Source organism: Lingula anatina, chromosome 10, assembly GCF_051362555.1.
Source record: "Lingula anatina isolate TDL-2025a chromosome 10, LinAna3.0, whole genome shotgun sequence".
Taxonomy (NCBI): Eukaryota; Metazoa; Brachiopoda; class Lingulata; order Lingulida; family Lingulidae; genus Lingula; species Lingula anatina.
In genome coordinates, this window is record NC_141776.1 from 9295550 (window position 1) to 9318984 (window position 23435).

The 23435-nt window shown below is 36.7% G+C and overlaps 2 protein-coding genes across 3 annotated transcripts in view; one reads left to right on the forward strand and one right to left on the reverse strand.

Moving 5' to 3' along the window:
- The window catches only part of LOC106180036 (methylcrotonoyl-CoA carboxylase subunit alpha, mitochondrial), a 44452-nt gene extending 42809 nt beyond the window's left edge, over positions 1–1643 (forward strand). Inside the window, exons 16-17 of the mRNA XM_013563900.2 lie at positions 171–350; positions 1043–1643. Of these exons, the coding sequence (XP_013419354.2) occupies positions 171–350; positions 1043–1189 (327 nt within the window). The 3' untranslated portion in view covers positions 1190–1643. The remainder of the gene's footprint in view (positions 1–170; positions 351–1042) is intronic.
- Positions 1644–1649: 6 nt separating this feature from the next.
- LOC106180029 (uncharacterized) lies at positions 1650–16976 on the reverse strand. 2 transcript variants are annotated; one of them, XM_013563892.2, is made up of 11 exons: positions 16813–16975; positions 16229–16402; positions 15770–15854; positions 15026–15209; positions 9269–9599; positions 8570–8608; positions 7977–8105; positions 7281–7403; positions 4378–4500; positions 3121–3282; positions 1650–2961 (listed from the first exon to the last, which is right to left on the reverse strand). In XM_013563892.2, exons 1-11 carry the CDS (start codon positions 16892–16894, stop codon positions 2720–2722), a joined length of 1674 nt encoding a protein of 557 aa, XP_013419346.2. In that variant the 5' UTR covers positions 16895–16975; the 3' UTR covers positions 1650–2719. The 2 variants fall into 2 exon arrangements, with proteins under 2 accessions (XP_013419346.2, XP_086852838.1); XM_086996712.1 differs by lacking the exon at positions 16229–16402 and having other exon boundaries at positions 16813–16976.
- Positions 16977–23435: the final 6459 nt, after the last annotated feature.

Sequence of the window (23435 nt, forward strand, 5' to 3'; positions counted from 1 at the left end):
CTGTCTTTCATAGACAGTGTAAGTAGAGCTCATGGTAAAACAGTTACCAATCATTTCATACCACCTGACCCCCACTACCGTGGTAGGTGATGGAGATACCCGTTTTATAAGACCAATTTTTTTATTCAAAAGCTGGAGAATTAAAAACAAAACTCTGTGTTGTTTTTCAGGAAGGCAGTCACTCTCTGAGCCTCCCTGTTCCCAAGTACCTGCAGCCTACCAAGGGGGGGAGCAGTGTGGGGGATGCGGTGGCCCCCATGCCTGGAGTGATAGACAAGGTGCTGGTGACAGAGGGGGAGCTGGTGGAGGAGGGACAGCCATTGATGGTGATGATAGCTATGAAAATGGAGGTAAGTACCAGGAAAATAAGTTAACGCAATGACACTTTTTGATGACATATACTGACATCACTAACTTCTATTTAGGAGCACTGTAGTCAAGGGAACTGAGTATCTTTTACAAAGGCGTTCTTGAAAACTTAAATGAATAGTGAGCTTGGACTGGTACTGATATGGTTGCTAGGGTTGAAAACTTTCCACATATATTAGTATAATAAATTATCGGTGGAAAATAGCTGTAAGTTTCTTTTGTTCATATATGTATACAGATAACACATTTCAAGTTCTACAACTACAATGAAACTGGTAAGATTCTGTCTTGATACAGCAGTGTGAAATGGTTGTTACCTCTGCCAAGGAGGTTATGTTTTCACCCCTGTCTGTCTGTCTGTTTGTTTGTCATCAACATAACTCAAAAATTTATGGACCGATTTTGATAAAATTTTCAGGGTAGGTGGGAAATGGGTTAACTAAGAAGTGATTAGTTTTTGGTGGTGATCCGGATCAAGTATCAATCAATAATCAATAATAATAAAAAATCACTGCCTTGGCAGAGGTCTGTGCTCTCGGAGTGCTTTTCTAGTTTTTAGTATATGATGCTAGTAAGATGCTGTCTTGATAAAGCAGTGTAAAATTATTCTTTTCAGTATATCATACTAGCAAGATGTTTTCTTGATAAAACAGTGTAAAATGTTTGTTTTCAGTATGTCATCAGGTCCCATCGCCAGGGCACAGTGGAGAAGATCCCGTACAAAGAGGGCAGCACTGTCAACAAGGGAGCTCTGCTGGTACATCTCCAGGAGGAAACACCAGAGGGAGGCACTGGAGTAGACAGCACTGACGTGTTATAGAAATTATGCACCAGAGGGTGACATTGGAGTGGACAGCACTGACATATAGTAGATATAATACACCAGGGGGTGACACTGAAGTGGACAGCACTGACATGTACTCGATAAAATATTGTTTCTGTCACTTACATACTCTGCCTTACATAAGTACTAGGAGCAGGCAATTCTCTTGCAGAAATGGAGTTCTTGGTTCTATGGGTGTAAGCTCTCTGATGGTATTTAATACTCAGTGTGGTCATTTGGAAGACATTAGTGGTGGTATATTTCAGATTTACAGTCCAACAGTCTCTAGCACAGGTGTCAAACATCTTCACATGTGTGGAAAGCGAACTTTTTGGAAATGATCTGTGGAGTTGTCATGACGTTTTGTTCTTGTATTTGTCTCCCAGTCATTTAGTTAATGAATGTTGTATTGTTGTGATGGGAGAGGAGTCAATAAAAAATTTAAATCTTATGAACAGATTTTTTTACATAATATATATATATGCAACTTTATTTTCTTCAACATGTCTACATTTTGCGATCATGTTTTTGAAAGACTTAAAACAAAAAATGTGATTCCCAAACCTTAAGATAACTAAATGACAAATTCTACTCAAGACTGTTATTTTACCAGTGTGTCCAGGTCATGCCAGGATAACACAGCAAAATTATCCATTTCAACAAAGCAGAATAAAACAATGAGACAAAACAAAATTGGAAAAACAAAGAAGTTAATAGATTTAAAAATGAAATAAAATCTTGCTTTTCTTGTAACAAAAACTTAACAATTTAACATATTCAAAATATGAAATAAAAGCTCTCTTCTATTTTCAAAAATGAAGTTAAAATAACGCCTCTCCCCAGAGGCGTAAGAGAAGTGTCCACTTCAACACCTGACATCAGGTGACAGTTCAATGTGTTTACAGGCCGTATACACACTATTATCCTGTATTAAGTGGCAAATTATTCACTTTGTACAGTGCGAAATACAACAAACAAAACCTCGTGAAATAAAAACCAAAAATAAGAAAACTCCCATTTTGTCAATAATGATAAGAAACCTGCAACCACTACGGTTTTTGCCAAGTCAATTTGTATACTAGACGTATCAGTATTACCTTAATCCTTACCTGTCCATGAAATAAACAATGAAAAAATCCAATTAAAGTATGTAACTATGTAAAAGAACAAAAAGTTTTCGAAATTTCATTATCCTCTTAAGTGAAATTTGGTCAGGGAAATGCAATAAAATAGCGAGTTTGGTGCTTTTCATCTACATATCACGTTCTGCAAGTAATATTATCAGAAAGCTATACGTAGTACTTGACCTTCATCCATTCCACGCCAAGTTATATAAAGTTTGCCAATGGCGTCTACCAACGAACAAATCAACACTGCGATTCAGGTTGAAGCCATGCAAAACCTTTTGTGGCAATTTCCTAATAATCTTGTAAAAAAGAGCATGGTCACAATAGTCGCGTAAAAGACGCGCGCCGGTTGCTCGAAAGTTCGCTTTAAAATGGGAAATTGGGATCTGTGCCGCCAGCGTCACTGGGGATGCCGGTCTTGTCGCTCTGCCTCACAGATGAACGGCTGCGTAGCGTTCTGTGGTCCGTTGCACCAAAACTGACTGGCCACACATATAAACATGTACTGGTACTTTGGTCGGTAGGGGACTCTCTGGCCGACGTAGAAGTGATCCACTTGGAAGTCCTCCCCGGTCACCCAGTGCCACTTGTCGTCGTAATACTTAGCACCGACCCAGACTCTCTCGCTAGGATGGGCGTGCTCTGCAAAAAAAAAAAAAAATAAAATAAAATAAAAATAAAAATAAAAATGAAGAGAGAAAGAAAGAAAGATGTGCTGTGTGCCTGGACATTGGTTAATGACTGCTGTCTCGTGGTTCATGTGCATGGCAGCTCTACATACACTGAGTCTGCTATACATACCTGCCAGGAACTCCACCAGTACCGCTTTCTCGTCCTCTGACGTGATCGTAGCTAGGTGTCCGCCCTGAGCCGTGCATGTGTTGGAAGCATTCGCCCAGCCCTGTCCGGCACTGACGTACTGGTAGCAACTGTTATTGAACTCGCGGAACTCTCGAGGGCACACTAGAAAAGAACAACAGGTAGATCAGGTTTAAACTAGGATCGTAGCTAAAACCATTTTGCTGAGAAACGTATACCCCCAAAACTCTGTACCTGGGTCTTGAACTGAGGGATGTCAACCGACGGTGATTCCAGCCAATACTTCCATGCGCCGTCATATATTTCCAGTATTTCCATTTTACGGGTGATCTCCAGGTGTAACAGCGCTGGATACAATGGTCGGTCCTCAAATTTCACGCAATAGAGAAGAAGATAAGACCCATACGTGGATCCACCCATCTATTCGGGGGTTCGGTGAGTGCAATCAGCTTAACAGATTGACAAGCCTCCACTTGACGTTAAGAAGTACCGAAAAACTAGCGATTAAACGAATACGTTGGAAATGAGGAGGCGTGTCATTCAGTTAAAGGCCAACTCCATGGGATTTTCCTTTCAAAATTAAAGGGCAGTTTTCTTCTACTCAAAAATTATTGCCTCGCCCGTTCCTTCATTTGGATTCGATGTTTTTATTCCATTTTTAATTTGATAATTTAGTTTCTAATGAATGGCCAGTCATTCGACGACATCTGCCCACATCTGCCCACATCCGCACTTAAATAAAATGGCGCGATACTTTGTATCGGGGCCCTATGCCGTGTACAATACAGACGTTGCAAGCTGACAATGGCTACAGCAAGGATGATGAGAAGGAAATAACGACGCAAGTTACGCTTCAGATAAACTTTATCTAAAGGTTTTATTGTCTTTAGAGTCTGAACTGGGAAATATAATAATAACTAAAGGCCTATTAAAATAACCTTTACACGACACGAATATGACCGTAGGGGATTTTCAAACGCACGGAGAGAATATCTAGATATTCATTTTAGAGGGAAAATCCCATGGAGTGTCCCTTTAAGCTGATAGCACTTAGCGAGAGTCCTTGCAGAGTTGGGTTGATCTACGTACACTGATGGTGAGTCTATGGGGCTGGGGTCTCAATTATTAGACACATATTTCTGCGTTATGTTAGTGTCTTATTGTTGGTGTTTGTCTGTCTGTCAGTTTGTCTGTGTACCGGTTTGTCTGTCTGCGTGTTGATCTTGCTATCCAATTTACCTGCACACCACTGTCCGTCCCCAGTGAAGCCAGCATTACACAGACAGGCGTAGTTCCCGGGCGTGTTGATACAGCTGGCGTTTTGGTGACAGGAGGACAGCCCGTCTTTGCACTCATCAATATCTGAAACAGTAACACATCTTTAGTCTTTTACTGGAGACAACGGCCTTGGGCTATAACAGGTTACAGAAAACAGTCAAAAACATTGATCGATACAAGAGGTTTAAACAGAGAAAAAACTACCAGACGCAGTAATTATGTTACTGCATGTAAAAACAAAGTTACTGGGTTAAGAACCTCACGGCCAAATCTTTGAAATTAGGCCTCATTCCCAACAAAACTATATATCGTTCGAAGTAGTTCGATCCAACTCTGCAAGCGATGTCCCTAAATGCAATCGGAATACCACGCGTTAAGTCGGTGTTTTTCTGTATTCTGCTTAAAAGTAGAATACAGAAAAACTGGTGATTCTACACGTACATGGAAACAGGAGAAGGCACGTTAATCTGATGTGATTCAGCGAAAGTCCCCGCGGAGGCGGATCGATCTACGTTGAACGTTATAGATTCATTGGGAAGGAGATCATAGATTCGATGTCATGTACCAGAAAGTCCCCCATGACATAATAGAGAACAGAATGACCATCTATATATCTAAAGACACATCTGGGAATATCTAGCCCAAGAAAATAAAACTATTTGTTGTCCTGGTAGAGGGTACCATGGAAGTATTAGATATGCTTCCATGGTGTTACACAGTGTATCAATGCTAAGCTGTGCAAAATATGTCTTTTCTTTAAACGGGACGGAATTCATAACTTATTAAATATACATGTATAGACACTATTTATTCTTAAGAAACATTTGTATAGGTTTGGAGAAATTGAAGAAACCTGGAGTTACACTGTTTGATAAAAAGATATTGGCTATCTTGTATTATGCCCCTATTTCACACAGACCACGAATCCCACGAATCGCCAGGAATTAAAAATTTCAGGATCCGTGGTTGAATCGTAATCAGTTCGTGAAGTTCTGAACAGATTCGTATATAATCGTAGTCAGTTCTTGCAATTCTCGATCAATTGGGAATTCGTGGCAAAATTTTTGAGCTGTTCAAAATTTTGGCTGCGAAATCCCGATTCCAAAAAATCGTAGTGTAGTGAATTTCTGGACAATATTCGTGCGATTCCAGCCGAATTCCACGAATATTCGTAACACTATCGTAACTGTATCGTAACTGAATCGTAGAGCATGTCGAATTAGACCAGAAAATTGGCAAAATCTCACGAATCCTCACGAATCCTGAAATTTGTCAATCCCTGGCGATTCGTGGGATTCGTGGTCTGTGTGAAATAGGGGCATTATGGATCTAAGTTTGGGGGTTTCACACAGGTCATGATTGCGAAATAGTCCAAAATAAGTTGTGCAAAATTTTTTTTTTTGCGTCTGGGCAGAAACACTCCAAATGCAGCAGCAAGGGGTGAATTAGGTAGAAATACGGTGAGATCTCAACGCTTAGTTAAAATTATAAAATAATAAAAATTTTAAAATATTCCGAAATCACTAGAAAATAGGCTCATTAAAGTATGTTATAATAGCATGGCAGAAAGGGATAAAGACTGTTGGGCGAGAAATGTTAAAATGTTCTATTCTCATATGGGTTAGGTATAGTTTGGCTTTCTCAGGGTGTTGAAAATGAAATTGGATTTATAAATGAATTGAAGTACGATGCAAAGACAGTGTCTAGAATGCCCGTTTTACAACGATTTGAGAGAAAAGTGGTTACCAAACATACGGAGTAGAAAAAATGTGTCAGACAAAACACTTGTAGAAATCATGTCTACAGTTGATGCAGCACTTATCCGCAGAGTAGCTGCTTTTCTAGTTCACGCAGAGAATAAGAGAAACATGATTTTAGAGGTTTTAAAAAAATGAAAGCAAGAGTGCATTGCAAAAGAGTTAAAGGTATTAACCCCGATGTTAAAATATTGCTCAATGATGTAATTATGTGTATGATGTCCTATTGTTTGTCTCATTACATATTAATTGTTGGCTTATGTTTCTGTTATACCATTGCACCATGTTCTTATTTTGTATTACTAGCAGTGATGAGATGTTTGTTACACTTGTATAATAATTTTGTTTTTGTCATACTACATGTGGTTATCTTAGTATAAATTGTAAAATGTAATATTGGCCGGTGGTGTAAATTACTGGAATAAATTATTATTTGAAGTTGCATTGAAAATAGACTGATTTAATTTTGTTTTGCAATTTAAATAAAGTTTTAAGTTGAATACCCTATATTCAAATGGAACCAACCCTAAAGGAATGTATTCCGTGGTTCTCAGGCTATGAAATGGATGGCTGGTCGCGATGTCTAATTTTTGGAAAGTGAGCACGAGTTTTCATTCATGTTTATTTAACCTTTAATCCTTATAATTCTTCGCTCCATATCAGCGTTGGTCACCGGTCTTGTAGTACGGAAAACACATTAGGCAAAACTGTATTGCTTTTAAGGGTGTCCCGCACGAAAATGCAGTAGTATCGAAGTAGCAAAGAAGCATTAACGCAGTAGTGGTGTGGAGCATATTTGCAGTAGAAATGCAGTATAGCCTACTGCAATTCTACTTCACAAATCACATAGGGTTGTACAGAAGAGGAGCATTAATGCAGTAGATTTGCAGCATGATAGAAGCATGTTTCAAATATGCTAATTAGCTCCCCAATCGAAGCAGATTTGAAGCATGTTTGCAGTATGATTGCAGTAGTCTACTGCGCTGGAGTATATACTGCGTTTTCGTGCGGGGTATTTCCCTGTTACTGAGTAAATGGGCGAAAAGAAGAAAAGATGGCGGTTACTAATAAAACACTTGCTTTGCCTTGTTCTTATTTGTCTCTTACCTGAGCAATAACGTCCGTCCCCGACGAAGCCAGATGTACATGTACAGGTGTGACTGCCCTCCGTGTTCAGGCAGGTGGCGTGCAGGTCGCAGGAGCTCTGGCCGGTCTGGCACTCGTCCACATCTACGACAAAATGGTCAAAGTGCAATTAATGAATGAAAATGAACTGAATGCATGAAAAGTCAGATTATATTTTAATCAAGATGACAGCTCGTATTAAGGTCCTTTTTTAAATTTCCTGGGGCCATTCCTTTGCATCATTTTCATTAAAGTATCAAAAAGCCAGTGGATTCTGAGATCTCACTGGTTGATGCGAGGATCTCAAAACCCAATCTTGCAATTACTCTGCACTGTGGATTTTGAAAAGAACTGCAAGGTGAACGGGGGGCTGGGACCGCAGCCGGAACGTATTAATAGACAGTTTTGTTTTTATTTCTGATTTTGGTAGCCTTTTTATTATAATATTGGTCTTGAGGATACTACGTCACCTAGGTATGATCCGATTAGTCCACAAGTTTAAAAAAAAAGAAGAAAAAAACTCCTGTTTCGGAACTGCAGTATTGTCTTTTGAGGGCAACTACACGCAGAGTCACGCCCGGTCTGTTATATGTATATATTATATCTCCTTGTAGTAGTAAGGGAGCCTTTGAAGAAATGCTCAGTTACGTTATTATTATCATCATTATTATTACTAACCGGAGCATGTGGTCTCGTTCTCGTTCCAAATGAATCCTTTCGGACAGGAGCAGGTGTAACTTCCCTGGTTGTTTTTACACAACCCGTTACTACCACATGGCGGCGGCACTAGGCTGCATTCATCAACATCTGAGTGTAAAAGTGTAACTTGTGAATACTGAGTACGTACGTACGCATAGGTCGATGCATGTTACTCTCTCTCTCTCTCTCTCTCTCTCAAATATTAGCTAACACTTGTCCCATACATGTGTGCTATTAAAGGGCAGCAAAAAACAAATGAACATTTAAATTCGCGCACGTGCATGCGTCCATACAAATAACTTAGAGAGTGAATGGAATCCAGGCGTTCTCGATTTTATTTATACGTACCCCAACACCTCTCTTGTCCATTTTTTGTGTAGATATGCAGAAACGATGTATAAAATAGGATTTGAACATTCACGTCATCATAACTTTTTGTTTACCAAAATGTTATTTAAAACGTTACTGCACTGAAAATTCCAGTATCCTAAGTCAAAAAATATTGCATGTAACTATGTCAATCATTCTAGTATCCCAAGTTCTTCGGTTCAATGAATAAAAAACTTCTTTACCTTTTGTGGTGGAAGGTTCTGTAGTGAAGGCCCCCGAAGCTTAATGAAAAATAAAAACACATGGAAATGAACAAGCTTTACAACATGAATTATTTTGTACTCTACACTCAGTGAAACATGTTTACCTGGCAGAGAAATCGTTGTCGGAGATGCAGTGATAACAGAGCAACAATCACAAACTGCAATAAGCGGCCAGGGGCATTTAGAACATACGTGTACACTTAATATGCTTTATTCTCTTTAAATTAAAACTAGACAGCTAGACTGTTTATTATACAGAGACTTAACTGAAAAAATAAATCCCGTCACTCCAATTAGAGATTAACAGGCACATTCCAGTAAACATCGAATAAAAATTCCAACACTACATTCTAAACAATGAATACAATAAGTTCATGAACATGCAGTTTATGCCTGTGTTAAAGGAATGGTAGTCTTAGAAATGGTGGTCCTAGGTATGGCATTCTGGGGTCATATACGATAAGTACAGGTTAGAGTCGTCACAGTGATCAGAATATATATAGACACATACAGTGTCTGTATTTAAAAGCGCGTCTTTATCTCTGTGGTTTAATTAAGGATGGATAAGCCAGCTGCAGCCTACTGAAAGCCAGGACATCAAGAACAGAATTAAATGCCCTTTAAATTTAACAGAATTTTGCCATGGCAGGAAAAATAATCTTCAAAAGAATAACTTACCAGTGGTGTTGGGCCCCTGGGTCGTCGCCAGGGCAACGAATTGATCTGCAAAGGCTGAGATCCAGTCAATGGACCTTGCGTTGTGTCTAGGTGACGAGGGCAAACCGAAGACAACATTCGGTGGCTTCAAAGTTGTTAACGCACACTTTGCTTGAACCTTCCTCGTCTTTTTTGACATCAGTTCGGCATGGTCGACAGATCGCTCGGAACCTTTTGCTTTTGAAACATGGCTTTGTTTCCTATGGTCTATGGTCCGTCCGGAATCCCTTCCCTTTGGTTGACGACTAGGGGTAATGGATGGTTCGGTATCTTCTGTTGTCTGGCAATGGGGCTACATGCAAAAGATTGGAATTTTTTATAATCTAATTTTCAAATCGTTACGGATTATGCAATGAATTTTAAGACATTTGCTTAAATCCCATCATAATATCATTATGCCATTGCTTGTTGGTTAGTTCTGATTCAGTAGAAAATTGTTATTCTGATTGGTCGGTTGACTCTTGTCATCGAATTATGATATTAGGCAGAATTATCGGTAGGGCCTATCTACTGGAAGACTCATAGCCAATGTTTGGATCAATAGGTAAAAGGTGACCTGAGCAATGATCTCGAAGGGATAAGTACTGAAATCATTTCATATGGAGAGTTACCCGTCAGCCACTTAGACCAGTGACTTTAACTTAGTGGGTTAATTTTCTATACAATGGATATCAAAATGGAACGTGCGTCCATTTGGATGTTTTTCTGTCACCAGCCCAAAGCTACATGATGGACTTTGATGAAATGTGCAAGATACTTCATAAATAGACTAACTTAGGGAGTGGTCATTATTTAAGTTGAAGGGGGGAGGGTGGAGAAGAAAAGGAAATTTTGAATCTGAAATTTAACAAGGCAGCAAAGCTGTCAAATGTACAGACAAAAAAAAAAACAGAAAATAAAGAATCAAAAAATAGGTCATTTTGTCAATTTTGATGCAATAATAAATAATGCTGTCAATCAACACTGAATTTTAATCATGAACAACAGATAACATGGTTAATAACACGAGTGAACAGGATAGATATTTTCTGACAGTATTCCAAATTATCTTTGTTGATCAATCCTCCATTTTTGATGGTCTTCCAACAGAAAAATATAGATACCCGTCAATGTAAACATTAAAATCTGACCGTCTTCCAGAAGGCCCAGAAGATGGTCTCAATCCGCCCCTGCAATAAGATTACAGTTTCAGGACCATGAGAGTTCAAATTCACATAATGAAAATCACAATATTTGAAAAATGATGACAGTGCATAAAATAAAATAAGGTTTAAAGACATAAATACCAATACAACTGCTTATGTGGAAATACAGAAAATGCGCAGAGGTTCAAATGGATGGGAGCTTAAAGTCACATCTTGAAAATGCCAGTGTTTGAAAAAAAAAAAATATTCCAATAAAGCTGCTATTCAAACTGTATTAACATGAGATGAATAACCCCATTGAGTTTTTTCACTGCTTCCTTATTATGGACACTTATCTAGCAGAGAACTTAGCCTATGGGAGTTTACAGTATCAACAAGTGTGTTTTAAGTAATCTCATTTAATGGCCAATCTTAATTGACTTTATAGCTCTGAACTTATACCCAAGGGAAAATTACAAATGTGACTAGTAAAGGTCTTCAGGCCCATAAGTCACACCTTAAAAAGATGCAGAAAATAGGTCATTTTGTCAATTTTGATACAATAATAAATAATGTTTATAACAGCACAATCAACACTTAAAGGGATAATAACTCTTTGTATGAGATCTATATTCCACAATAAGACATTGTAAAAAAACTCATAGAAATATAATATATTCTGTTTTACCACAAAAATGGCAGTTATAGCTATTATTCTGATATCCGAGCTTGTCATTGCACCATGAGACTTCCGCAGACTATACTCTGTTATAATATTTAAGAGATTATTACAAAAAAAGAAAAAAAAACTTTTTACAAGAAATTCAGGGACTAACTTTGAATGTAGAAATTGATTCATTAACCATTGGTAAGTATGGGGAAATTGTGGTTTACTCCAGGAAAATTCAATTTTTGGCCAAAACGAACAGTTATTAATCCTTTAAAGTTAATTATCCACAAAAGGTAACATGGTGAAAAAAATTACATTTTCAGGACCATATGTGAGAGTTCAAATTCACATAATGAAAATATCAATATGTGAAAAATGATGACAGTGCATAAAATAATATTACCTAATGTTTAAAGACATAAAAAATCAATACAATTGCTCATGTGGAAATACAGAAAATGCACAGCACTTCTGGTGGATGGGGCTTAAAATTCACATCTTGAAGATGCTAGAGTTTGAAAAATAATTTTAAAAAAATCTTAAATAAAACAACAAAAAATTCCAATAAAGCTGCTATTCAAACTTTTATCTAGCTGTATTAACATGATATGGATAACCCCACTGAGTTTGAGAAAAATAAGGCACTGTTATTCATCCATAGCATGTTGACATAACACAAATTTTTTTCTGTTGTAAATTTATTTGCAATATTAAACAACATTTACCTGCATAATTATCACCAAATCCTAATTATGTGACACAGTTAAGAGAGCTAAACCTATGGGACTTTACAGGGAAATCTCAACGAGTGTTTTATGTAATCTCATTTAATGGCCAATTGAAAATTAATTACTAGGCAAGACTTTATAGACCTTAATTTAATTAGGGATCCATACAGTACCACCATATAGCACTCTAACAGAAAACAATCACAATGATTTTCCAACACAAGATGCAATTTTCAGTAAGTACCATAAGTAACATGGTTTTCCCTTGATGGTCATCAGTGTCCAAATTTTTTCCCCATTTTGATGCAATATTACACAATGCATAACAGTATAATAACCATCAATTTTTAATAATAAAATAAAAGTATCATGAATATTCAAAAAATGTGACATGAAAAGGTCTTCAAGGCCATGGAAGTTAAGAGTCACACCTTCAAAATGCCAAAATGTAAACAAGAGATAACTGTACTGAAATGATTTTCTTACCATTTTCAGCACCTTTTTTTACATAAAACAAAATGATCAATTTACTGTCATTTTTAAATGATCAACTAAAAAAATTGTTGACATAAGAAAAATATCAATGGAACAATTTAAAATGTTCAATTTGCTCCATTCTGAGATTCTGAACATAGTGAATGATTGAATCTGACAAAATGTAAAGATATGAGTTTTTCCCATTTTGACACTTTATTACACAATACACAATAACAGGTTTACTATCATTTTCAAATAATCAACTAACAATATTGTAAAGATGGAGAAAATGTCAAAAGAACAACTTAACATATCTAATTAGTTCAAAAATGAATGTTAACATGCCAGAGAATTAAATTTGAGGAAAAACACTTACATACAAAAAAAAAAAAAAAAAAAGGCATCACCAAAACTTAACTGATCAAGCATATTTTCAAAATTGAATCTGTGTTTCAGTAACATTGATCACTCCTGTGAATTTCAAGACAATTGGCCAATCGATTTTCCTTAAAATGTGTTATAGGTGTTGCATGTATGCTGAAAAAAGTGAAAAAAACAGCACAACTTCTATAAAATTGGCCTGATCATGCTGATTTTCAAACATGACCTGTGTATTAAAAATATTCATCAGTTCTGGAAGTTTCAAGCCAAAAAGTAAAGCGGTTTTTCACTTATCATGTTATCAATGTTGCATATATGTTGAAAAAAAGTGAAAAAAAAAACAGCAAAACTTCCCTAAAAATGGCCCGATCATGCTGATTTTCGAACTTGACCTGCGTATTATGAATATTCATCAGTTCTGTAAGTTTCAAGCCAAAAGGTAAAACGTTTTTTCACTTATCGTGTTTACGGTGTTGCATATATGCTGAAAAAAGTGAAAAAAAAGCATAACTTCCCTAAAAATAGCCCAATCATGCTGATTTTCGAACTTGACCTGCGTATTATGAATATTCATCAGTTCTGTAAGTTTCAAGCCAAAAGGTAAAACGTTTTTTCACTTATCGTGTTTAAGGTGTTGCATATATGCTGAAAAAAGTGAAAAAAAAGCATAACTTCCCTAAAAATGGCCCGATCATGCTGATTTTCGAACTTGACCTGCGTATTATGAACATTCATCAGTTCTGTAAGTTTCAAGCCAAAAGGTAAAACTGTTTTCCACTTATCGTGTTTACGGTAAAAGTGCACGCCAACGGCAACGGCAACGGCAACGGCGACGACAGACGCAGGTGATGGCTATATGTACAGACACATCTGTGTCTGTACATAAAAATGACAGATAAGGGGGTCTTGAGAAAACTTATATATATACAATTAAAATAAATCAATAAATAAATAAACAAGAGACATGCAATAACCCCGACTCCGAGTTTCACGGGCATACCCAGAAGGTATGCCTGATCGTCAGGAGGTTTATTTGAAAATTTTATAATAATAATAATAATAATAATAATAATATTTAAATAAACACCTCCTGATGATCGGGTATAACCTATGGGTATGTACGTGAAATTCAGAGTTGAGGTTCACACATGTTCACACATTTATTCCTTTTAAATTGTATATATATATCTTCAGGATAATCAGGATATATATATATCGTGAGCAGTTCATATATATATATATATATATATATATATATATATATATATATATATATATATATATATATATATATATATATATATGAACTCAAGTTTCTTCATATTTCAAGAAGTTTTCCCTAAAATTCAATAAAATTTGCAATAATAATAAAATACGGCACTGGATGTTTTACATTGACCTGTTTTAATGCATCTATTATGATTTATATACCGTTGTTCATATAATACAAAGCATTATATCTCACTAGAATACATGTATAAATATATCTAAAATATTAACAAATCTTGTCTGATTAAATTTCACTGTATATTTCGCCTTTCCATGCTACTAGTTTTCTTTTATAAGAATGAAGGGAATAAATTCAGTAGTGTTTTATTATGTACAGTTAAATCCTGTCTTATTAAAGAGAAAAATCAACAATGTCTACATTCAAGTTTTGTTGTAAAACCATTCAATTACATGAAATTTTTCATAATTTTATAAGTACCCACATGAAAACATTTTTGTTTTTGACTACAGTGTTTTTGACTATTTGACTTTTCATGCCATGTTTTAAAGATTATTAAACTTTTCACAGTTCGTATATTTTATCGGGGGTGGGGGACTGAATTTATCAATCAATCAGAAGGATGGTCATGAGAAAATTTGAATGCTGCCAGGGGTGTTCTCAAAAATTTTTTGGGGGGAGGGAGGCGGGACACAGGCAGTTTCTCCCCGCCCCTCTGATTTAAATAGTGCCCGGTCCCTTAGAAGTGATCAGATTTTGGTGATGAACCATTAATTAATCAATTAGTACATCAATAGTTAATAATTTGGCTTGGCGTTGGTCTGCGTTCAGTGAGTCTAGTTGACGACGAGATGGCGAATGATACATTTAAAGAAACTACATCAGAGAGAACCCCACTGGTGCCAGGCTTCGCGCACTTGTTTCTATCTTTTATCAGTCCCAGTTGAAAAGCAGAGATGAAAAACAAATTATACGATATGTGAGGCTCCGATATCCGGTATGTTCTGCTATGGGGACGTCTCTAGACAACGAATGATGTAATATTGAATATATAAATATATATAATAAAAAATAAATCATAATAGAATCAATCAAGAAGTCAGTACTCACCAATTCACATGCATTACCAGGCCTGCTGCTGGCACACGTCAGGTAGCGACATTCGAAATAAACGTTGTCAGAGCCGGAGAACTTGAAGCTCTGAAATGGCGGCGATAGCGTTATAAAGCGCTCGCTGGTTGACGGCACGGCGATGAAACCTGCGTCAGACGGGACAAGGCCGTCAAGCCCGCACCTGCAATAGGCAACAAACTCACACAGTTTTGTTACAAATATAATATATACGTACCCTTCACACGCGAACAGACCATGAGCTATAGCTTATCCATTTCAGGAATACAAGGGGTCCGTTTGTCCTTTTTAATGTGATATAAGGCACTCCAAACCTTAGCTCCATGTGCCCCATGTGTTACACATGAATACATTTTCCAACGAGGTGTATTATTGTGAAATATGTATAAATCAAATTCTGGAACTTATATTTAGCAACTTACCGGCGTAATTCTACTGGATGACTGAAAACATTCACTCATTTAGCAAAGGCGAAGAATTCTTTGTTACAATGTAAAGCAATGTTGGTACATTTAAAATTTTGAAAATATAGTTTATACTACGGGCAGGGAATAGCAAAATGAAACAAAGACCAAATATTAGAAGAACCATAAATCTAAGAGAAGAATCACCCGAAAAGAAGGAATCAGTTAATTTAAGACCGAAGTGATAATTGTAGTCAAGCCGTGGTCAAAGGTCAACTAAGGATCCAGTAAAGTGAAAGCAGCAACGTTGCCATCTTACCCATTGTCAGCAGTCAGCGTCACTGTTCGGAATTTTTTTACAGATTCATGCGCCGCGCATTTTGTCACTCGCAATCCCTGGTGGGCTGAAAATATAATTGTATGAGATATTAAAGACATTTAGCCTCTTTAAAAGAATAACAGAAAAGATTTAAATGTTTATGTAGAACATAATGTTATATAGCTTTTAACGGAATTAGATGTTATGTTTTGATATCACTTACACATGTTGTATTGCATGTTGCGTCAACTGTTGTGTTTGATAACCGTGGGACTGGGGCCGGCAGATATGCTAAGGTGACTATATAAAATAAACTCTATGTCCCAGCCTTATCCGGACAAGCAAAGACCATTCACCTGTTCACCAAAGGAGTGCGCCAGCTGACTGGAGGAGCGACAATTAACTGAAACCGTGGAAACCAAAACTGAGACAAAATGTGCGAATAGTTGGATATATTACCTGTATTCTTAAGCAGGGTTAGGCGCACCTGTATGGACTGTCCGACTTCAATGGTGCTCACGACTTCTGAGCTACCACCCTTGATAATGTCCATGGTGATTTCAGCGGCCCCAGCCAAGGTGCTCGCAGAACCGCAAAACTCCACATTTTGAATGGATGTAAGCGATAACTTACCTAAAAAAGATCATTAACACTCTGTCAGTAGTTCATCCTAGGGCCAAATCTGTAAGCTGCATCACTGAACTACCACAGTTTTCTTCATAGCAGGTGGACACAGGACATATAGGTACTCTTATATTGCAAAATAAAAAAAAAAAAAAATAGCACTTGTGGGCACCTTTGTCCTTGAATTTACATATGACAGTGCAACGTACAAACACATGCACACATACAAGCACGTGCACACACAACTCTGTGTAATAGTACAAACACACACCACACATTTCGACAGCAGTATTCACTACTGCCTAGGTAAGAATTGGGTATACTTTCTGGCTAAAGATAGCCTCCAGAGGCAGTCACTTTCGTGGCTACCACCATTTGCCACTTCCAACAGAAGTGACTGACCAGACCAGGGCACGCACCTGTCCGTCCTGAACATAGCGGCCCCGCCACGGATACAACGCCACTCAGCAGCCACAGGTACAGGAACGAGGAATCTGCCATCTTTCCGCTCAACAATGTCCTCTCTGACCCCTGACCGCCCACCTAGCCCTGGGTAGCACTGGTCACCCCTGCCCAAGCTATGTTAGCTATAAGCGGCAGAGGACAGGACTGTGGTCGCTTTGACCATAGAACCTTTCCAACCGTAACGCAACACTTTCTATCCCAGTACGGATTCAAACCTGGCATCTGTCGAATGTTCAAACTGAAATTTAAATCTAAACTGCATACATGGATATAAATTGTTAACATTTCCCTGGACTGGTATTTTATTAACTTGTAAAATGCATTAAATAGTATTCAGTTGCAGGTATTTCGACAGTGTCGTTTGGCCTTCTGGTGCATTAAAAAAGGTAACGAGGAAATAAATTTTTGCAATGTTTTGGTTATGTTTTAAGGGCATCGGTATAAAATGTTTGCCGCATTCTCCATGTGCCCATTCTGGCGTCACTCCCATGTAAAAACATGCAACCCACGGTTGTGTCCAACAGACGAATTAACTTCGTGCGCCTCTTTACAATAGATTTCGAAATCTACGAAAATATTTTGCATCTTGCGTTCGAATGCAATATCATCGTTATCATAATCAACTCCCCAGGATTGTTTGCGTTTCGGTGCCGCGTCAGGGTGTTCATTAGCTCGTGTTCATCACGGTTTCTCCGTGAAAGCACTGTTACTGTACATCCTAGCGTCTACCTTGCTTATGCGGTCACCATTGAAATGTATGACAATAGATTCAAGTATTGGCCTAAGATTATTTTTCCTTGGGAAACGTTTAAATGTCTTTATGTGCACAAGTTCTCTTGAGCTATGAGGCCATCTTTCCAATTTGTCATGGTTTTTTCGTGAATCTAAAACAGCGTATATAAATTTATATGATTTCTAAATCTATTCTCTGTCATATAATACAGAGGTAATTTGAAATCGACACTGACAAATACAAAGGGTATGTCTGGCGAGGAATGCGTTCCCGTTGATTGCTCGAATTATTACAGGAGCTTTTCAACATTTTTATAACAGACTACTATCGCACCCTGTGATCAGGGAGTAAGGATTCATTATGTTGAATCATAGTGTGCGCCAAGAGGGTAATGTGGTGAGAGGGTCGTTGTTTGCCCTATTTAGGATTGAGATCATCTGTAGTGATATAAGGTACATGTAACATTGCTTATTTTCCGTTGGCGATATTTTCAAAAAAAGGGCGCATTTCCCACTTTAGGCATAATGACCAGAAGGACATTTTACTGGCGTGAACGACATCATCCGTGAGAAAATCAAAACCAGCTTAAAGTTTGAATAGTTTTAATTCTTTTCCGATAATTTTTTCAGGGGGATTTCCAAAAAAAAAAAAAAAAAAAAAAGTGTCCAAGAATTGATATGCATCTTCCGATGTACCCAACATAAGACGCCTGTAGGACTGGGATAACGGTTACACTGGCCATCTGTAATATTTCTCACATAGTTGAGACTTATAAGTGCCGAAAATAAATTATTCATTTAAGTTTTAAGGTTTTCGAAAGAAGGAGTGTAATTGTTTTTTAATGTGTCTGTTTAAATCTTTTTATGGATAAAACAGAAAAAGACAAAATGGACAACACTGCATGTAATAGAGCCGTCATAACTCCTTTGCTGGCCTCTTTCCATCGTTACCACAACCTAGACATACCTAGAGATCTTATGTGACCATGGTCAAGTACGCTTTATTCGGTATAGGGGGTGTTTTCCGGTGAGGTACGAGGACTTTAATGACAAATAATGTACTGCCACCCTACATGAGACACCCTTGAACACCCCTCGTTGACGCTGGAGGTGTTCTGACGTCCATAAGACTCTTATTATGTCCAAGATAAGAACGTTATCCTTGTAGAGCAGAGTGTGTGAATAAAGCACCCTATAGGGCAGAGTGTGTGAAGTAGGTGCTGTATTCACACTATGAATACAGCACCCTGTAGGACAGAGTGTGTGAATACAGCACCCTGTAGAGCAAATTGTGTGAATACAGCACCCTGTAGAGCAAAGTGTATGAATACAGCACCCTGTAGGGCAGAGTGTGTGAATACAGCACCCTGTAGAGCAAATTGTGTGAATACAGCACCCTGTAGAGCAAATTGTGTGAATACAGCACCCTGTAGAGCAAAGTGTATGAATACAGCACCCTGTAGGGCAGAGTGTGTGAATACAGCACCCTGTAGAGCAAATTGTGTGAATACAGCACCCTGTAGAGCAAATTGTGTGAATACAACACCCTGTAAAGCAGAGTGTGTGAATAGAACACCCTGTAGAGCAGAGTGTGTGAATAGAACACCCTGTAGAGCAGATTGTGTGAATACAGCACCCTGTAGAGCAAAGTGTATGAATAGAACACCCTGTAGAGCAGAGTGTGTGAATACAGCACCCTGTAGAGCAAATTGTGTGAATACAGCACCCTGTAGAGCAAATTGTGTGAATACAGCACCCTGTAAAGCAGAGTGTGTGAATAGAACACCCTGTAGAGCAGAGTGTGTGAATAGAACACCCTGTAGAGCAGAGTGTGTGAATACAGCACCCTGTAGAGCAGATTGTGTGAATACAGCACCCTGTAGAGCAGAGTGTGTGAATACAGCACCCTGTAGAGCAGATTGTGTGAATACAGCACGAGGAGGCTCCCACCACTATTTGACATAGATATGATGTGAAGCACATAACATAACGCAGGCGTTTAGGGCGTTTATAGGTACTGTAGATATATATTTTGCAATCAGAAGGCATGAACCTTTTTTCTCTGTGTCTACAAAATTCCGTTCGGTTTTAGCTTTGATCCCTTTCTTGTTTATATTTTCGAGTTTTTTTATTTTTTAAATCAGCACAAAGATAAATGCATTATTGAATAATTAGATGCAGGAAAAAACTCACTTTTTGGTATCTGGGTGATAATAAAGGGTTACAATACCTTTAAATCTGCATCTTTTTCAAATTTCTGCTCGTAAACTTGACCGTATCAGTCATAGGACAACTAATTATCCGCCCTTTCATTTCCTTTCGTAATATAACGAAAAAAGAATGGAAGCACAAACCTTGGACTATCTCGCTATGTTATAGCACGATAATTATATACTTGTTTTTTAAGTATCTTTGCTACGAGCGAAGTGAAACAAGTATATGAATAACATACGAGGGTATTTACTACATTGTAGTATCCTCCTGCGATGCACTGTGGAACTTGTTTTTTTATCCTGTTCTGCTCGTTGTCCTGCTGATTTCATTTCAGTTTTGCCTGCTGCGTTGATTAACCTTTGAGTTAGTCTCCAGTATATTGCTTATTTGATAATTTTAATATAAAGACCCCTATTACGTGTGAACAAAAAAAAATAAAAATAAATAAATAAATAAATAAATAAATAAATAAATAAAATAACATAATAAATAAATAAATAAATAAAAATAAATAAATAAATAAATAAATAAATAAATAAATAAATAAATAAATAAAATAATAATAATAATAAAGTGGGGTTAATCTGGATGGTTAGATTTATAGTTGTGTAAATAGTTTTCACCAGATTGGTAATTCTAAAGTCATGTCGTTTCATTATTAATTAGATGCTATGTGATTAATAACTAATGAATGTTTATTTGAAATTATATTTTATTAGATTCAGACAAATTTTTCAGACAAATTCATTAACTATTTAGCATTAATATGATCACCCTGAAATTGCTTCGTCTCATCTAGCACATTTCTATGAGATAAGTTGAAGGCACCAGAGTCATGTTTGGATAATTTATTGAATAAGGGTTTGACTTCTATGGTAAGCTTGTGCCCTTTTTCATTTTCCCGGTGAATTATCACCCAAACCTAATATAGAGGTGCAAATGAGGTCACAGGCATGCTCTTAAAAATATTTAGTGCACAGATTGCAAACTATGTTTGATTATTTTAGGGTCCCACATGAAGTAGTTTGTATCAAAGATTCACTTTCCTGGAAACATGAATGATAAAAAAATAATTCATCGTCTAGCCCAAAATGCAAAAACCCCAGCTGTGAAACGTTTTATTCAATTTTGAAAATTCAATCATCACTGGTTTTGTTCTTTGATTTATCTCCCACAAGTATAACGTGAAAATTATGGTAGTCTTTTGTATAGAGCAGCTAATTGTTTTTTGAGCGACATTATAGTTTGCTTGCCACTTAATATTTAAAATAAAAACGGGGAAAATACACCCTTTTAATTCATTCAATTTTATTTTTTGGACACTTCAGCATTTGAAATGCACCTCTAGTATATTGGGTTTGGGTGTTATAAGCAAAGCAAAGTATGTAAGGTTATCATTTTTTAAAATTATCATAACGGACCATTTCTGAACATAAATTTTGCTTTTACAAAAAAAAGAAAAGTCCTCAAAATAGCACATATGTCGAAGACTATATGCACTTTGGAAACGCTGCTTAAGCAACGTTTTCTTTTGCTTAATAAAAAAGAAAAAAATTTCGACAAATTTCTAACCAAAGCAAAATTCATGGAGTTTTGATAATATTCGATAAAATGAAAGTTCAATCATGTCATGCCAAACAACTTTGGTCAAAGTTGACGTTACTCTTATAAATGAATACAAATTCCATCGAGGAACATTTTGATTGATTTTAGTAGCGTGAGCGCTATCATAATATTAAAATAGATTTAGTTTCTTGTATAGGCGTTATGCGCTCATATGCACACCTTGTTCTTTGCCGTGATGCTTATTCTCGCCAGTAAAATAAAAAGGTAGACAAAAATAACTTTATAAAGATTTGGTGTAGTAAAGGGTGGCTGACACTTTTTGTTTTTATAAAATCTTAACAAAGGTAGGTTTAATGGCACGATTTGGAGAGAACTTAAAATTTCGCACTGCACACGAATCAGGAACGGCATAAAAACATGGTCAGTTGACAAGCTTATCCCAGTCATAGCAATATTTAAGGATAATATTCAAACAAAACTGAAAAGATTTCACAAATTCAGTAACTTTACTCAAGACCAACTTTAATTGGAGCGATGACCTGCACAATATTAGTTAGTCTTTCCACTCAAAAAATCCAAATCACTAAATATTTTCATTTGTATATTTTGATAGTGTCTATTTTGCACATTTTATAACAAATGCTTCAAAAACAGTATTTTTGTAATTATTCAGTAAAATCTCAAATAACTGACAAAACCATAAGAACCGCTTACATGTAGCAATTGTGCTTAAGCGATATTAACATAATTGATGCTACTTCATAAAATCATTTGGGAAAACTCTTTACCCCCCTCCCAACCCTTGAAAAGAAGAAAGTTTTACGACGGCTGAAGTTATTTGATTGGCATGCTAATTTTTCGAAATCTTAAATGTAAAGGTATTCATAAATGCCATTCCTACATAGACATTTTAAAGCATATGGACAAACATGTTTTTGTATGAAAGAACTTACAGCTCTGCTCTGCGATATTGGCAAAAAAGTGTTTAACACAAAGGAGCTCATGCACTGCTGAAATTTTGGCAACCCACGGAGGGACCAATTTCTGTATCACGTGGGTAACATACCTTTACCTACTGCAATAAGATACGCAGTTATGTTGTAAAAAATCTTTCTATCCCGTTCCCGGTTTCATTTTCTTAAAACAAATGTTTTGACCCCTTCCCAGCACTGTAAATATGTATCTGTCACTGATCAGACAAGATATCAAAACACAAAAAACAAATGAAGTTTATTCTTAACAAGCAACACAAAACATCCACTATTTCATGGAAGATCGTTCCTATACCTGGCCTATATCTGGAATCACGTGGGCACATTTTGTCATTTTCATAACGCTGTAAATTCCGAAGTGTTATAATTTAAGTATTTTTATGTGATTCATATGAACTTCTTGCTCTATTCTGAAAATAAACAGTCAATATGTATATATATCTGATTATCTCTCAAAAGTATCACGAAGAAGCATTTATATATATGAAATGAAGAAGAAACATTTTCTTTCCATCAAAATCACTAATTAAATTCAAATCACTATCAAAAACATGTTCAAAGCGCAGCTAAGTGCCTAACTGAAGATTTGCCCAAAGAAAAATTATTACCGTTTTATAGAAAACAGCAGTGGTAGAATAGTACTTCATCCGAACATCGCTTAGTTTTCATCCATCACCTAAGCAAAACATTTTATTGAAATTATTTTACCACAGGAGAACTCCAAAAAGTGCCGTGTATAAAATTGTAAAATGTCTGTTTTATAAGAATGAGAAAATGAATTAAATAAAATCTGACGTTTTAAGCATGACCCAAACACAACAGCAAAATCCTATCTGGAATACCTCCCGTCAAGATCACGATTGGAATGTTTGTGGATTTTTCACGTTTTAAATCTGTGTTAAGACCATTAGAGAACGAAAATGTTAGATTTTGCCCGATATCATCATCCATAAACCGATTTTGTAGTTGTCTGTATTAGTTTCCTCGTTTATGACACCACAAACAGTTTAAGAATAGAAAACTACATGTATTTATAAAACTGTGCATGAATGTGCGTGTTTTATACAACTACA